Source organism: Aptenodytes forsteri, unplaced genomic scaffold, assembly GCF_000699145.1.
Source record: "Aptenodytes forsteri isolate BGI_AS27 unplaced genomic scaffold, ASM69914v1 Scaffold50, whole genome shotgun sequence".
In the NCBI taxonomy this organism is placed as follows: Eukaryota; Metazoa; Chordata; class Aves; order Sphenisciformes; family Spheniscidae; genus Aptenodytes; species Aptenodytes forsteri.
The window spans coordinates 1,454,872-1,470,532 of NW_008795126.1; the positions used below are offsets into that span (position 1 = coordinate 1,454,872).

A 15,661-nucleotide genomic window follows, 5' to 3' on the forward strand; every position below is an offset into this window, starting at 1 on the left:
CCGGCACCACCCGCGCCTCGCCCCTGCTCCCCGCCCAGCCGCGATTTTCCCCAAATTGGCCTTAAAACCGGGCCGGGCCGGAGGGTTTCTGACCTTTTCTCCACGGGGTGGGTGTTAAAGGTTTGCTTCCTTGTGTTTTATTTATTTTTCTTCTCCCCTTCTGGCATCCGGCGCTCTGAAGGTGAACATCCCTTTATCCCGTCTTCAGATTCAGCATGGCAAAATCGGTGATCGAACACGCCGGGCGAAACGCGTTTGTGGGACGCTCCTGGATCGGGCCTGTTCCGCGCCCAGGTGGGAACACTTGGCATGGGATAGCATAACGCAGCCCGTGAATACAGACACCCAGCGCGCGGTGCTCTCAGATGGGGTTGGTTACCCAGACTAGCAGAAAATCGGGTACCTTGGAGACTTGGCTGGTGGGAACAGACGCCTTGAATCCTAAACGGGTATTTGGAAGGCCAGGTTCTGAGTTTGGTACCAACTCCTTAGCAGGTAAAGGCTCAGATCCACCAGAATAATTGGGTGCCCGATTTCTCCCTCAAAACCAAGAAGTTTGGGAGCTATGTACCTCAGGAGATCCGAGCCACGGTTCCTGTCATTTGAAAAGGGGACTTTGATTTCTATGTCACTGAAATGCTTTCGGAAGACCGCACCTGAACATTTGTTCCCTTTCCGTGCATATTTACAAGCATAACTGCTGCCTGACACCAGTCTCTGCAGGAAAAGACAATGCTGGGGGTGCTCCCCTGGGCTTTGCAGTTGCACATCCCTGCCAAGGAATCTTTGCCAGTGGGAGTCATCCTCAGGAACAAAATACCTGATGCAGGTGAGCGTGTGTTTGGCTAAAGGAGACCCCCTGAGGAGCAGGAGATGCCCTGAGCGCTAGCAGCAGCCCTGCAGTCGTGAGCTGATGCTATTCATAGAAACAATTATCAGATTGGCTCAACAAGTGAGGAAAGGCATGCAGCTCAGCTGTTTTTTTAAGTAACTTTCATTGCCAGTGTTCATCTTGCCCAGTAAGAAACTAAAATCAGAGTATTATCAAGGAAAGACAACAGAAGGAATAAACCTTATTGTTGTTGAGCTTCTGGGTTGGAGATCTGTCTCTTTGCACAGACTTATAAAAAGCTCTCTGAGACCAATTCCCATTACCACAGGTTGCTCTGATCCATCAAACTTCTGATCAACGTTTTAAACCCAATCTTAAAATGAGCTCAACATTTGCAAGGGAGACGCAGATCCTTCAGAAAAATTCACTGAGGTGGGTCGCTGCGTAGTGAATGTGAACCTCCTCCTCTTGGACACTTCTCGCAGGTCCTCTGAGCGATTCCAAGAAGCCTGCAGGCCCCTGGTGCAAGCATCAGAGAGAAAAATGACAATCCTAGAGATCAAACCATCTCTGCTTAATTATGGAAAGAGACACGGGGCCACTGGCTGTGCCACTTTACTTACACTGGTGTAAATACACGGGCCTGAACATAGGCGTTTCTTTATTTAAAGCAGCAGGAGTTGAAAGACCCAGAACGGTACAGAAAGTGCAGTTCTGCGGCTCAGCTCAGCTTCAGGCTAATTACTGAAAAAATAAGCAAACACACCTGGGAAAGCAAGATGACAGGGCCTGGAAAGTTTTGCAGGGACTTACAGTACCAGGAGTTCACTTGGAGCAGAACTTGCTACAGCAATTGTGTTCCTCTGCGGTGGTAAAGAAAAGCCGCTGCAGACCGGCTACCCGAGTAATCGCCTCCTTCAGAGAGATGGAAACGCCACGCTTCGGAGTCTGAGCAGTGCGGGTGCCTGGAAACACTCTGAAAACACGATATCCCTCTGGAAAAATGTAAGTATTACTCTTGTCTGAACAATTATTCACTCAAAAATACTAAGGAGTGGCAGCAATGGATACACTAACGCCTAGAAATGTAGAAGCTTTTGCAGCATTTCATGAATGTTTCCCTTCTTTCCCTGCCCTTTTTTTTCCTCCCGTCTAACAGTCCTGTGTGTTTGCCTTGTTCCTTAAAGAAAGAAAATCGCCCTGGTCCCTGTGTTCCTGCATGGGATGGGTGGACCTGCTAGACCTCTGGAGGAGGCACGTTTTGGGAGAAGTATCTCAGTTCCTATCTCATGTCTTGTCTCACAAGGCAGGAGAGCTGCGGTTTGTCCCTGGACTGGAGAGAGGCTTGTGTGGGGTGCCTTGACGGGACGGCTCAAGCGGAGCCGGAGGACCCGCAGGATCGTATGCTTCCCAGCCACAGCAGGGCTGGCCGGCGGCTCCGGCCGGCGCGTGGAGGCAGAGCGACCACGATGCTGCAGCTCTCCGTTGGGAAGCAACAAGATGCCCTTCTGGGACATCAGGTACCCGTCACATGGAAAAGTCCAACAGCTACCACGCTATGGGGTCTGGGTTTTGTTTCTTTCTTGAGAGCTTTTGATGAGTTTCTAGTCTGTTCTCTGCAGTTGTTTTCCAAAGTGGTAGGAATTACCAGGTGGATGTAGTCTATCAGGAGCCATCTCTGCCTTCCTCATTTTCCCATCTGTAGAATGTGGATGTTACTGGGGCCACCGTAAAGATTGACTAGATAGGTCCGTATCCTGAACTCATTTCTCCCAGTGACTTCAGTGGGATGCCCAGCCCAGAACAATGGCAGGATACACGACCCTAAACATTTCTGCAGTGCTTTGAAAGATGAAAAGCAGTGACTCTTATACCTATGTCAGTGTAGGGGCCGGGAAACGTTTCATGATGTTTATAGCAGACATCACGGACATTACACATGAAAACATGGGAAATGGTGCACTTTTCTTGTAGGGAGATAATCTTTAATAGATGGCAACGAGGAAATAAAAGCATTCGTACACAACAGCCTACCTCACAGAGGGGTATGTTTGCCTGAGTAACATGGCCACAGCCACAGATGTTTCCTCCAGAGCCAGAACTGCTGCATGGAGCTGTTCCTTCTGAGGAACCGGAATGAGAGAAATCCCAGCACACGCTTTTCCTCCCCCTCCTCACCCCTTGCTGCAGTTGCGGAGAAAAAACGCAGCCCCAGTGCTAGATTTTTCAATGGAAACATTCCCCTAAAAACCATTTCTTTCTCCCTTCGGAGCAGTAGAAGACGATGAAATATATATATAAAAAGACATGTATTTAACCATCCCTTTTCCAAGATATTTTATTGGTCTCCAAAGATAATGGGCTAAAGCCTCTGTCCTTAAAGACTGCTTTCTGGGAGGGGACCAGGGACTGGTGCGCATGAAGATGCTGGAGGGCTGGATGGGGATCTGGCTGTGGGACCCAGGCTAGGGCTTTACTCTTTTCCCACCCTGATGGCGAGATTTTTCTTTTTTTTCCTCCTTTTTCTCTCCATGGAAACAAATGATCTCTGACTCTTGTCACTCAGAGAAGACTACACAGCAACACGGCTTGTTTACTCGCTGTTGTCTTCGGTGGATTGAAGCTGTGTGGCCTTGTCCTTGTTCCAGGAAATGCATGGACATAGCTGTCTGAAGGAAAACCCTAATGATTGTATAGTTTTCAGCACTGAGTGGCAGTTAGCCACCTCGCTTTTATTGTTAGCAGATTACAGCGTTGCCTCACTGCTCTGTGCCACACACCACGCTGTGACTAATATCATTCAACAAAAGAAAACCCCCTCCAAAGTGACCATGTTCTCGAGCCTAGTGGATCTGGTAGAGGCTCCATTCATCCGATACCGTTTTCCCTTCGCATCTCTCCCGCAAGCGAGGATAGGAAGAGGAGCGGAGCTCATGTCCGTGATGTTAACACCTAGGGTGGTCGCTGCTGGATCCCACACCCCCCCAGCCGCCACGAGAGCGGAGCTGGGTTTGCTCACACCGACCAGCCTCCGGAGCTGTTCAGCATCTTTCCCCATCGAACCCTCAAAAAGAGGGGCGTGCAATAACAACATCCTAACTTGTTTGTGCCATGAAAGGAGCTGGAAAGAATGCACTGAACCACATGACAAGCGAGGACATCAGGCTGCGCAGAGAATAGAAAGACCTCATTTTTAATTACTTCTGAACAAAGTTGGCTCAGTAAAGTATTTCCCATTGTACTGCTGAACTTTTCTTCTCATCACACAGCAGTGAGACGCAGGCTCCTCTGCTGCTGCAAGTGAACTGAAATCAAGTCCGTGTTAGGGATCACTTCATTTCCTATTAAAAGCAGGCTACCCATCTATCACCAGCGTTTCAGACCTTTCTGCAGCGTCCAGGCACTTCTTTGTCATCGTGGATGTTTTTATCATGAGAGTCTTAAGAAGCAAGGACGTCTCACTGTCCTTACAGAAAGAGTCTGGGGGTTAAGTGCTTAAAGATACCTTCTCCCCATCGCTCCAGGCACGAGCGGTCACAGAAAGGCCATTCCAGAGAAACTGGCTTGAAGCATTGAGGCCTCTGAAATCCTAGACTGGTGCTTCAGTCACAGCAAGAAAGAGGGGCTGTAAGGGCCAGGATCCACCTGAGGCATATCTGCGTAGACGTAGCCCAGTTCAACCTCCGTGCTAACAGCAGGGCCTCAACTACAACAGGTACAAAATGAAGAATTATTGCTTGAGTAAAGGTTCTCATCTTTAAAGCCTGTTAATTCAGACTGTAAATTCTTCAGGGCATGGACTTTATGGTTTGATTGTCGGTAAAATGTCTTGCATAGTCTTGCTCTGGGCCAAAGTAAAACACAAACAGGCTTCAGTTCCTCGAGTTTCATTATGAGATCAGAGTCCAAGGATTCGCTAAAATGTATTGCATTTCAGAGTTTCGTGGATTTAGAGAAAAGTTAGAAGTGACTCATGTATAACTGATGTCTTCCTGAACATGCAGAGAGCCTGAAACAATAGATCTAAGAGATGCAGACTGCCCCATTCACTTTTTCTTCAAAAACTGCTGTGTCCTCAAGTAGGAACTTGGTCAGCCCACAAGAAAAAATCCACATCACACAGCTAAAGACACCAGAAAGCCACGTAGGCGAGGGCCTTGGGCAGTCTTCAATTATTTTATTAAATAGCAATTTAGCATCTTGCATTGAAATGTCTTTTAGCTAAAGATGAGCAACTTCCCAAGCAGCAGTAAGGGCCCCATCCTCATCACTCCTTCCCTTGCTGTCCAAGACAGAAATTGCATCGACTTCAGAGCGCACAGGCTCAAACTCCTGCTGTGTTGGTACGTGACGCATTTCGGAAAGCATGAGCTGCGCCCTCCTCCTCACAGGTAAGCTTATAGAACAGTTTTGCTGCAAGTCATGCTGCTTTTTTTTTTTTCTTCCCCAAAATGTTAATAGAGTTCTTGTTTTTCCTGCGGGAATCCTATAGCAACCCAAAGGTGATTTCTGAGGACTGCTGTTTTGCCTCCATGCAAGCCCTTACTACGAAACCTCTGCAGAAGCTCTGAACCCTGGTGAGCCTTCTGCAGCTTCAGGCTCTATTTTCAACAGCTGCCTGTACTAATTCCTTCCCTGCAGGTTGCTGCTCTTGAAGCAGAGATGACAGAAATGAACTTGTGCCTGCACTTCAGTTGCTACTGATTTGCTGAAGCTGCTGGTGCAGATGGGTTTGCAACAGGCTGCCAAACTCTGACCTGGAGCAGCTGCTACCTTGAATTAAAAACACACTTTAATGACTTTAAGATGGCAAGGCCCAAAAGACCTTGCCGTTTATTAATAACCTGGATCAAAAATGACTGCTTAAGTTGGAAAAACAATTATCATAGCATCAACATCATTATTTCGGTCCATTCAAGACGCTAATGAATGGTCCATTAGCTTAAGCTTATAGTAATTATTTTTCTTCTCTGAGCCTAACTACAGTTACATACCTCCGTCTAGTTAATGTCTTCTCCATAGTGTGGTTTGGACTGTTAATTGCCTACTGGGAAAGTAACAAGGTAGTACTGCGAAATGCGGCCTCGCAATACAGGACAGAGAAAAGTGAGAGGCTAGAAGAGAACTGCAGAGATCTGCCCACCTGGATACAGACCTAGCACAGCTCACCCCACGGGTTACCCGCAGAACCACAACTGCAAACAGAAAACCATCCAGACATGTTTGTCCAAACAAAACTGGCCGCTGACTGCGCGCAGCGTTGAGAGCAAAGCAAGCAAACGCAACACATTTACCTATCACGTAACATGTAAACGTATCTGCACTGAAACTTAACAGATGTTAAGAAAGGAAGTAAGGTAGAGGATGAAATTCCCACAGATTTGACCAGAGAAGGCTGGTTCAATCTGTAACGCAACAGGGCAAGTTTGAGATGCTGCAAGTTTTCATTAGCAGAATAACCGCTTTTTAACTGCTAAGGTCACCTGGGCATCTTCACCAAAGCAAGCAGTATTGCAAGAGTCAAAAAGAAGATCAAATGATCACGTTACTTAATTTGCCATCATTTGGAAGGGGAAGACAGTGATGTATAATTATTTTTTTTGCTTTTCTTTCCTCTGCTCTCTAAGCTCACGATGTAACGAGCATGTTTAAGTAGTAACATAACCCCTGACTCTTCCCCTTGAAGTGCACAACTACCGAACCAAGACGCAGAGGACTCCGCAGTGCTTGTGTTTTAATACACACTGAGTGATACGGAAAATAATTTTGAGCCGGAGAAAAAGAGAGCATTTTAGAGCACAGCACTATTTTTTTTCAGAAACCTTTCCTTTGTTGACCTTACAAGAAGTTGAAGCAATGCTTGCCTTGAGCCCCTCTGTACAGAATACATGATAACGATGAGAACTTTTTATTTAATACCGTATGAAATGTCTGACCCTTGAGGCATAATAAGGTGCTTAAAATATACTTAACAGTACCCTCTGGCTAAAAAAAGTTTCCAACTCATACTTAAAAAAATATCCATTTAGATGCTTACTTTGACTATGTGCCCAGCATTAATGGCAAAAGTGCTTCTGTTTAGAAAGGATGGTTCAGCCAAAATTCAACTTGTTTTTCAGGAATAGGAAACCAAAGGAAAAAAGTAATAAAAGCCATACCAAATAAACCATCATTCTCCTTTACACCCTAAGTGAATGTTCACGTATGTGCAAATCTTACTGTTCAAGCTAGTACTTGATAGCACTTTCACAACGAAACGTTGCCAGTGCTGCTGTCTAACCCACATCACCGCCTGATGTTGTGGGTGCAGGAAGACCACGCCGGTGGTGACGAAGGCACAGCAGGAACAGGCTTTGTTGCTATCTCCAGCAACTTTTCAAACAACTCCATACCAGACTAGGCACCCACAAGTTTTGACCGTAGTCTGTCTGCTTTTCATTTCCACTACCGTGATTAATATTAATGTAATTTCACGGAGGCAATGGAATCACACCAAATTGTAAGAGACAAGACAATCAGGAAAAGGGTCTATTTTATAATTATCTGCATCCATGAAAAAGGCACCTGAAGTGTTTTGGGGAAAAGCAGAGGAGAAAACTGATCTTCACTTTCCTCTGCCAGACTGAAATAAGAAATGTAAGGTTTACAAAGGGCTGAATTAATGAAACAAAGCTGAGAAAGGGGCTACCATCTCTTCCACCTGATGTTAATAGCTGTAACCACAACTCAGTGGCTGAGCCAGTGTTTCCACAGCCGTTCTTCAAGAGCACAAAAAGGGCAATCTCTCACCCCCCAGCCATTTTTATGAAAAATATGCTGAAAACTCCCAACAGGCAAAACCCATTTTTTAGTAAACAGAACTGTAACCCTTAAGACAGATTTTCTGCAGCTGGCTTTTAAGCTCACAAGTACAAATTTGCAGGTACAACCTTTAGATGACAGAACATAACCACCTCGCTACATGTGGCTGCAGACAGCTACCAAGGGACAGGTTTTTGATCCAGGCCTAACAAACATACACACCAAACAGCAAATCAACCCCTGGGCAACAAAAAACAAATACACAGAGTGTGGGTACCTTGTGGATAACTGTTTAGAGAAACGGCCCCTCTGTCATCTGTCTTGACAAATACACTTTGCATGTACAACTGCAGGAATGAGGCAGGCAAGTCAGCTGGGAGATGTATGCCTCATTTGTTTGGAAAGTTGGCTTCGCACTTTGTCGTTTAGCCTGCAGAAATCAAAGGAGATACTAATATCCTTGAAAACTTAGGTTGGCTTCTCACAAAACAATGAAAACATGCCTATTTTTTTTTTCCTCTATTCATATTCATTTCTGACTATTGATTTCTACTTGCCCTTTGTTTCTCTGATTCTTGGCCAGCTCAACTCGCAAAGTATTACCCCCGAGGCTCAAGCCTTTCAAAGAGGATACAGCACTCTCTGCGGTTGCTTTATCCTTGTAATCGAGAAAAGCCCTGTGCTGCGCTCCTTGCCAATTCAGTCGTAAAGGAGTTGCACGGAATTCCCTTAAAGCACATTTCAGCTCGCTCACTCTTACGCTGGGAGGTATGTTCCCCACATACACAGTAGTAATCGTGCCAGATCCCTCTAATCTGGGACTTAAAGAATCACTTTCAACATAATGTTGTCCTATTTGAGCCGAGCCCATTGCAGCCTGCGGTCTTGTATTTTCAGCCTTCGCCTTCTCATTTAACACTGCTGGTGTGTTGGCATTTGCCAAGTCCGAATGTTCATCTTGGAGGGCAACTTCCTTGCCAGTCTGCTTCTCTCTGTATCGAAGGCTCTTTAGGATGGGGATTTTTTCCAGCATCTCATAGCTGACCTAAAAAGGAGGAAGACAGATACAATTATGAGACTTCTCTCCTTCCAGAAAAAGGAGAAGACCATCAGGACCCATTTGTGCCATAAAAAGAGAGGAACCTTATTATATTGCTACCATTCAGAGTGCCAGAGCATTCAAAATGTTATTAATTGCTGGCCCGATTCTGAAGTTGCTCCTAAATACACACTGCAGGACAAAAATAAACATTAGTTACTCTTTAGGCAAGCAGCACAATGTAGATCCAGCAGGAAAATCAAAACCAAACTCAGAACTATTCGATTTTGACATTTATTTATCAGGGTGCTTTCAGATTCGCATTCTCATTGTTATCCCTTAATATTTGCTTTGACCGAGGGCCTGTGCTCCTGCTCTGGCAGAATCTTACATGCCTACAATTCATCAGACCATCAGGCACTTTCATTCTGCAGACCTCCTTACACTCTTTTCCCCCCAAAACAGGATATCCCGTAGGCTGGGTCATACAATGGGGAGGGACGATGGTGTTAAGTTTGCGGCTGGGGAGCGTGCCTTGTAGCGGGGCTCCTATGAGTGTGGGCCCCGCTGGAGGCACGTTCTCTGGTTGTGGCACATCGCCACAGCCTCCCTCTTGTCATTTGACCTCACACATCACCCCCAGCTACTCATCAGATCCCACACCAGTCCGCTGGGCTGGATCACAGAACAGAAGAGCGCCCGGACACTATATTTCAAAACTGTGAACCCTCTATCCCTCCATCCATCCCCAGTTCATAAGCAGCTTTTCTGGAAGGGCTCTTCCTCTCGACAGCTGAACCCTATCCATCTCAGGCATGAGATGCCCCAGGCTGCACTCAGTGACTGGCAGGAAACACAGTGGTTCCCTAGCTAATGTGGTCTAGCTCTTGGCTTGCAGGCTGCAGTTGGAAGGAGGAGTAATTCGTACTTGGCTGCTGGACAAGCAGAACATCCATCAACACGAGATCCAATTCTTAAATTTAGGGAGCAAAACAGAGCCTAAGGAAGCGAGGCCTTAGCTAGCAGAGACCCAAGCTAGTAGCCCACACAGTGTGAGCAAGCCACTCTAGCAGGGTACTGCACCCAAGCTTATGAGCCATTACTTCTCAGCAGGCTCTACTGGACTAGCACCAGCATATCCTGGCTAGAATATGCCTGCAGATCTCTCTCATCTCGGAGCCCCTGAATTCCTGGTTCTACAATTACAGTCAGAGTGAGTTTGGATCTGGCTGCACCACACAAAGTCTAAACTTCACACATCTCGAGGGAGAGTAGCCCAGCTCTGAAATGACTCGAGTAAAATTAAAGATAGGGTGGGGGCAACGTTAGGTTTAGGTAACAGGAAAGCCAGTCAACAGAAGTCTCTTAAAACATTCCCAAGGCTCCTCTTCCAAGGAGCAAACAAGCAAGTTTTTTCAGGTTGAAACAAAATAAAAATATAATTTCCATAAAGCCTGTCCTAGCTGTATCTTGTTAATATAATATCAAACAGCAGAATAGGACTAACCAGTATGGGCAGAGGCCACCTCCATTCTGCCACACTGCAGACCCAGAGTCAAGGCGTTTGGGATCAGGCCCTTTAAACAAGCAAACTTTATGACTGAGAACAATTTCTGAACAAATCTGGCCTGATCTGGCAGCCAGTACAGAGAGGCAAGGACTTCCTCTGGGGCTCTGGGAGGCTCCGCACTCTGAAAGGTACATGCCATTTTCAGATTTTGAAGAGTTATTGCTCTGTGGATTCTTGGACTGATTTGTTTTTCTCAGCCAAGACTGCTGTGTTTGACAGCAAACTCCCTTCCCTGGGCGATACAACATCAAACCAATGGCTGAAGCCATCTTACTTTGTTTTTACTGGCCAACAATTAGGAACATTTGTTGTCCTCTGTCAAATTTCTATGTGAAATGTAAGCTCTATGCTAATTAAACCAAACAGGAAAAACATTTTTCTATTCTCATGCAACTAATCACTCCTGAGCCCAAAGCACAACCTTGATCTATTACCAAGTGTACGTACAGTTCCTTTCACCCTGAAATTAAACTCAGTTCCCAAGGCCTGGACTGGGTGTTTAGTTAGAAAGATCAATGCTACCAAGGGCAAACCCTCACCACTTTGTAGATTAAGGGAATCAGAGAGATGGGGACTGAGAAGATCATCTCTGGAACTCCCAGTCTTTCAAGGACAAACCAAGGAGAGGAGTTAGAAAATCCAAGGGCCAGCATACTCTCCAAGAGACTTCAACTGGCCAGGCTTCAGCATGGCTTCTCCTCTCACTAGAGCGGCCAGTAGTTCTTGGCATCTGACTGGAGCTCTTTGAGCTACCGTTTCAGGCTCCCTGCAAACTCAGGAAGATGTAGTTACAACAGCATATACGTCTCCGTAAGGGCTATGAACTAGTTTTCTATAAAAGCTGAAGCTCTGCTCATCAAACACCACCCCACGAGGTAAACCCATCATTACCTTAAATTCAGCCCTCTGTAGAGAGAACAGTACCGAAGCAACAAAGGCAGTTGATTTGGCACTCAGATTTGTTTGTAATAGAAAACATTCTGTAAAAAACCTACATTAGAGAAGTTCTGACACTGTCAACTGACATCCTTCTGCCACAAAAGAGAGACAGAGGATTTACCTTAGGGGCTGTTTTCCCTGGGGTCTAGGAGAATCTTTCAGCTGGGCCAAAGCTTTCAAATCCTTCCCTATTTTTCCCCACTTTTATGTCAAGGAAAGGCAGAAACTCAGTTTGGGATTTCAGAGTTTCAATTCAACAAACCAATTCACTACTTTTTTTGGGGTGCAGGGGGTAAGAGCCAAAAGGGCAAAGGGGGCAGTGGGTGGCAGAGGAGAGGAAAAAGCTTGCTCTGCTCTGTTGCAAAATAGCAAACAAAAGAACTCTGTGGTAGTACAATGTGTTGCTAATTACGATCATGCAAAAAGTTTCTTTTGTCTTGTGAGCTGTGGAGGATTGCAATGATTTATTTCCACGTGGAGAGAGGCCAAAGATATTCCTCCTCTCTTTCAAACACGCTGCACGTTTCTTGGTCCTGTGCCGGCTGGTCACTCCTCCCTAGCCTTGCCTACTGCTTTAGGCTAAGCCAGGATGCAGGGGACTTGGGTTCCACCCCCAGTCTGGTTGATCCAGTTATGCGGACCTGGGCAAACCCACTTGGTGGAAGCTTCTTCCCTTGCTCCCCCCATTCCTATAAAGTCAAGGCCAAACCATTTATTGATGTTTGTAAACTTTGTATTGAGCGTTGGGATTTAGCTAAATGATTGGCTTTGGCAGCGAAGCCAGCTGAAGAAGTTTCCTGTTATCCCTTGACCACCAATTCCCAGGCCAGTGCCATACTTCAGCCCTCTGGGGTTGGCCAACAGAAGTGCTCGTGGGTCTGTGCTATAAACTCAGTAACTGAAGCAATTCAGGTTAAAAATAACTCCACCAAAGGCAATCAGTCATTTAACAACCCTGCCTACTCCCTGCCATAGCTGGGAGAGCCTTGGGGAAAGAGGACAGTAGGGTAGATGAATTCTTCTGGCACACAATTACCAGGCTATGGGAAAAGGAGCTGAGAAGGGAAACGTGGTCCCTTTCTGACAGAAACCTGAACAAAACAGAGTCTCGGATGCTGACTGCCAGTACAAATCTCCCAGCACTTAACCCTGAGCAGCCACTCTTACGACACCTGGTTTGGTCCCAAAACAACGTAGTGGCAGATGGACTTCTGCAACGTCTCTGCTGGAATATCAGGGCTCTCTTCAACCTCTGTTATTCCAGAGCAGTGAACGTAGCCACTTTCAATATTTTGCTGAGGAAAATGAAAGATGTGTTTGTCCTCTGACAGAATGAGTAATGCTGACCCCTGATACAGTGCAGGCCAAGCCAAACACCACTTTGATTTCCCTGGCAGCAGAAGCGGTGCAGTTCTGATGTACGGCAGATGAGGGAAGGACAGCTATAGATTGGAGAGCGTGCTAGGTCTGCTATTTAATTCTGCCTCACACAGCCACCCATCTGCACACACCAACCGATAGAAGAACACGTGGCTCAAGATGGAGACAGATGATGCTGCTGCCCTGCCGTGGAAGGCTGTGAACAAGACCAAACGATCTTTAGTACAGCAGATCTACCAGCCCTTCCAAGTATTGAGGCTGTTAGGCAGAAGGTGTTGGAAAGATTCATCTTTGCCCACCCTGAGGGGTGTCTGACCCTAGACTCCTCATAAAAGCCTCCAGGACAGAGCCCACTTCTCGTGTTGTCTCCCTGATCAGTTGCTTGTTTCAAGGAGCACTGAGCTCACAGGGGTTTAAAGCACAGACAAAGCCAAGACAGCTAGGACGGGCCAGCACAGTCGAACATTTTATCATTCATTTGCACAAAATGTCCAAATATGTGCACGCAATCCGAGGGCATATTTCTGGGAGCTGGCAGCCCATGAAGTCTGCTAGTGTCCCTCAGGAGAAACTTATGCAACCCACATTTGGAATCCATCAGCAAGAACCGATTCCATGGACTCTGCAGCAAGGGTCAGATTTGCAAAGGTGTTGAGATGTTTAACCATGTGTGGAAGCATGCCCTGCTCACGCTATCCCTCCAAAAAACAAAACAAAACAAACCTTGGCTAAACTGACAGCAATTTTCTTCTGATGGCAACACTGTGTTGCCATCCAAAAACTGAAGGTTTTGCCAGCTTCGAGGTGTGAATTTTTTGAGCTTTAAAACAACATAATTTTACTTTCCAAATATTCTATCACAGACCCGAATCAAAAGCTGTTTGTTGTCAGATAGTTTCCATCTCTGCCACTGCATACTAAACTCTTCCAACATTAGACCCAGGGATTCCCCCCAGTTCATTTCGTTTTGGGAAAAATCTTTTCCGACTTCCATAAAATTCTCAGCAAAAGAATGATTAAAGAAACAGAAGGAAATGCTTGCTAGAATCTAGGGATTTTTCCACCAACTACTCTCATTTCCCTCTTCATGACCCTGAATATTTTAATTGGTCTGTACAGTTTCAATTTAAAATAAGCACAGCACAAATAACTTCATAATTGTGACAAATATAATAGTGTCACAGATAAAGATCACAGCTACCCATACAAAATACTAGATGAGAAAGTAAGTCGTTTCATCAATTTAGAGTTCCCAGAAACAATGGGTTAGATTTTCAAGACAGATGAAGCCAAATAATTCTCCACTGGCATCCAAATAAAGTTTTCCAGAGTGCTCAGCTCTTAGCAGCTCTTGTTCTCCAAGAGCACATACTGATTTCTCAAAACCCTGCACTCAGATGCAGAAAACTTACCCATATACACACTCCAGTACTGCCTTTGTATTTAGAAGTGTTTCTAGAGTGCCTCGCACTGATATTGATAATGCTTCTTTGGTATTAATAATATTGTAGCTCTTACACTTCCTTGGAAGTCTTTAAATCAGCATTTCTGTGACAAAAATCACAGCAAGTAATTCACATCTTCCTGTTTGGAAAAACATACTACCTCGACAGAAGAACTAGCTCAGCTGGAAATTCTGCACTGAGAAGAACTGACAGGAGGCAACTGAGGGCAAGTCATGCCAATTACCCCAAGAAGTGAATCGTTTACTCACAGAGGAACACCTATTTACCCCGTCCCCATATCTGACACGCTACTTCCTCCCTACATAGCACTCAACAAACAAAAACACTCCAGGAAAATGCAGTACCCCTTCGGGCACAGAAATCTGGCCTGGAGACATGCATTTTGTTTGCTGCATAAGTACCTTCTTACCTCTTTCGAGCTGAAAACAGAGTGTATGTATTAATGGCCATTTATCCTAACAGCTTCAGGAAAGCACATCCTTTACAACAATGCTTGGCTGTAATCCCATGTTTGCAAACACCTTTAATTTAAGCTCTTAAATCATTGTCTTGGCTTGATCCAGCCCGTGTTCCTGAAGGATGAACTTTTTTGCAATGTATTTTACACAACACACATCTTAACAATACAGTTAAGCTACTTTCTGTTGACAAAGCACCATATTTAGAAGTAGGTTATTTATTTACTCACTACCTCTTGGTTCATTTAGTCTTGCTCTGAGGAACAGGAATGCACCAGTAAAGCCAGGATTTGAAGGAGAAAAGGATGTAGAGAAAAGGATGAGAAAAGGATGTCGAAGCAGCCGGGAAAAGTCAAAGGACAAACACTTAAATAACCCGTATCAAATCCTGCATTTTTAACACCCTGTTGATTAACTAGACCTCCCACCTCCAAGACCCTCTGTGCAAGAGTTGATCATGCAGTTACCACCACAACCAAACATACACAAGTCGTTCAGCTCCCTCTGAAAGAATAATGCTAATTTCTTTCTTCATCAGGTAGATGCGACACTTTGTTCTTGTCCCAAAACAACAAAAATGTAATGATTATCCCTGCTCTGGCTAGTATTCTCCAGCATGCTTATCTCATCAACGTACGCTCTGAAGAACAACCAAAAGCAGTTGTAGGTGTTAAATCAACATTCAAATATTCAGATAAATGCCCAGTCGTGTGATGTGCTCCATTCTCAGTGAAAGCTGTAGAAAATTCAGCAAGAGCTGTATTTTTCACACAATACCACTAATGTTGAATTTACTACAAAAAAAAGTTTCACTGTCTCATGCAAACTGGCTAAAGTCAGTGTGGCACAAGCTTTAGATACAACTCTACTAAGCATCTCCTCAAGCTTTAGACACAAACACAAAGGAGCTGCGGCAAATACTTCATTAGTTTATGGGGTGTATATTGTAACACCAATCTTGATTTTTTTTTTCCTCTGAAAAGCAAAGAAATGCAAAGGTAACATCGAATTTGATACATCGCTTGGGACTGACTGACTTCTCATGAGAGGCAAAAGTTTCACGGAAGTTCAACGGCCCCTGCAAGAGACTGCGTTCCCCAGACCTTTGAGAAATGCTGCTGCTAAAGGGAATCAGACAGGAAAAAAAAAAAAAAAAAAAGAAAAAAGCGTTAGCAA

The 15,661-nt window shown here is 45.2% G+C and overlaps 2 protein-coding genes across 2 annotated transcripts in view; one reads left to right on the plus strand and one right to left on the minus strand.

The window, feature by feature from the left end:
• The window catches only part of FOXF1 (forkhead box F1), a 12,881-nt gene extending 9,580 nt beyond the window's left edge, over window positions 1-3,301 (plus strand). The window contains 2 exon segments of the mRNA XM_009277327.1: window positions 209-294; window positions 3,216-3,301. Coding sequence (XP_009275602.1) covers window positions 209-294; window positions 3,216-3,301 — 172 coding nt within the window.
• Window positions 3,302-3,992: 691 nt separating this feature from the next.
• The window catches only part of MTHFSD (methenyltetrahydrofolate synthetase domain containing), a 17,477-nt gene continuing 5,808 nt past the window's right edge, over window positions 3,993-15,661 (minus strand). The window contains exon 6 of the mRNA XM_019471537.1: window positions 3,993-8,678. Coding sequence (XP_019327082.1) covers window positions 8,163-8,678 — 516 coding nt within the window. The 3' untranslated portion in view covers window positions 3,993-8,162. The remainder of the gene's footprint in view (window positions 8,679-15,661) is intronic.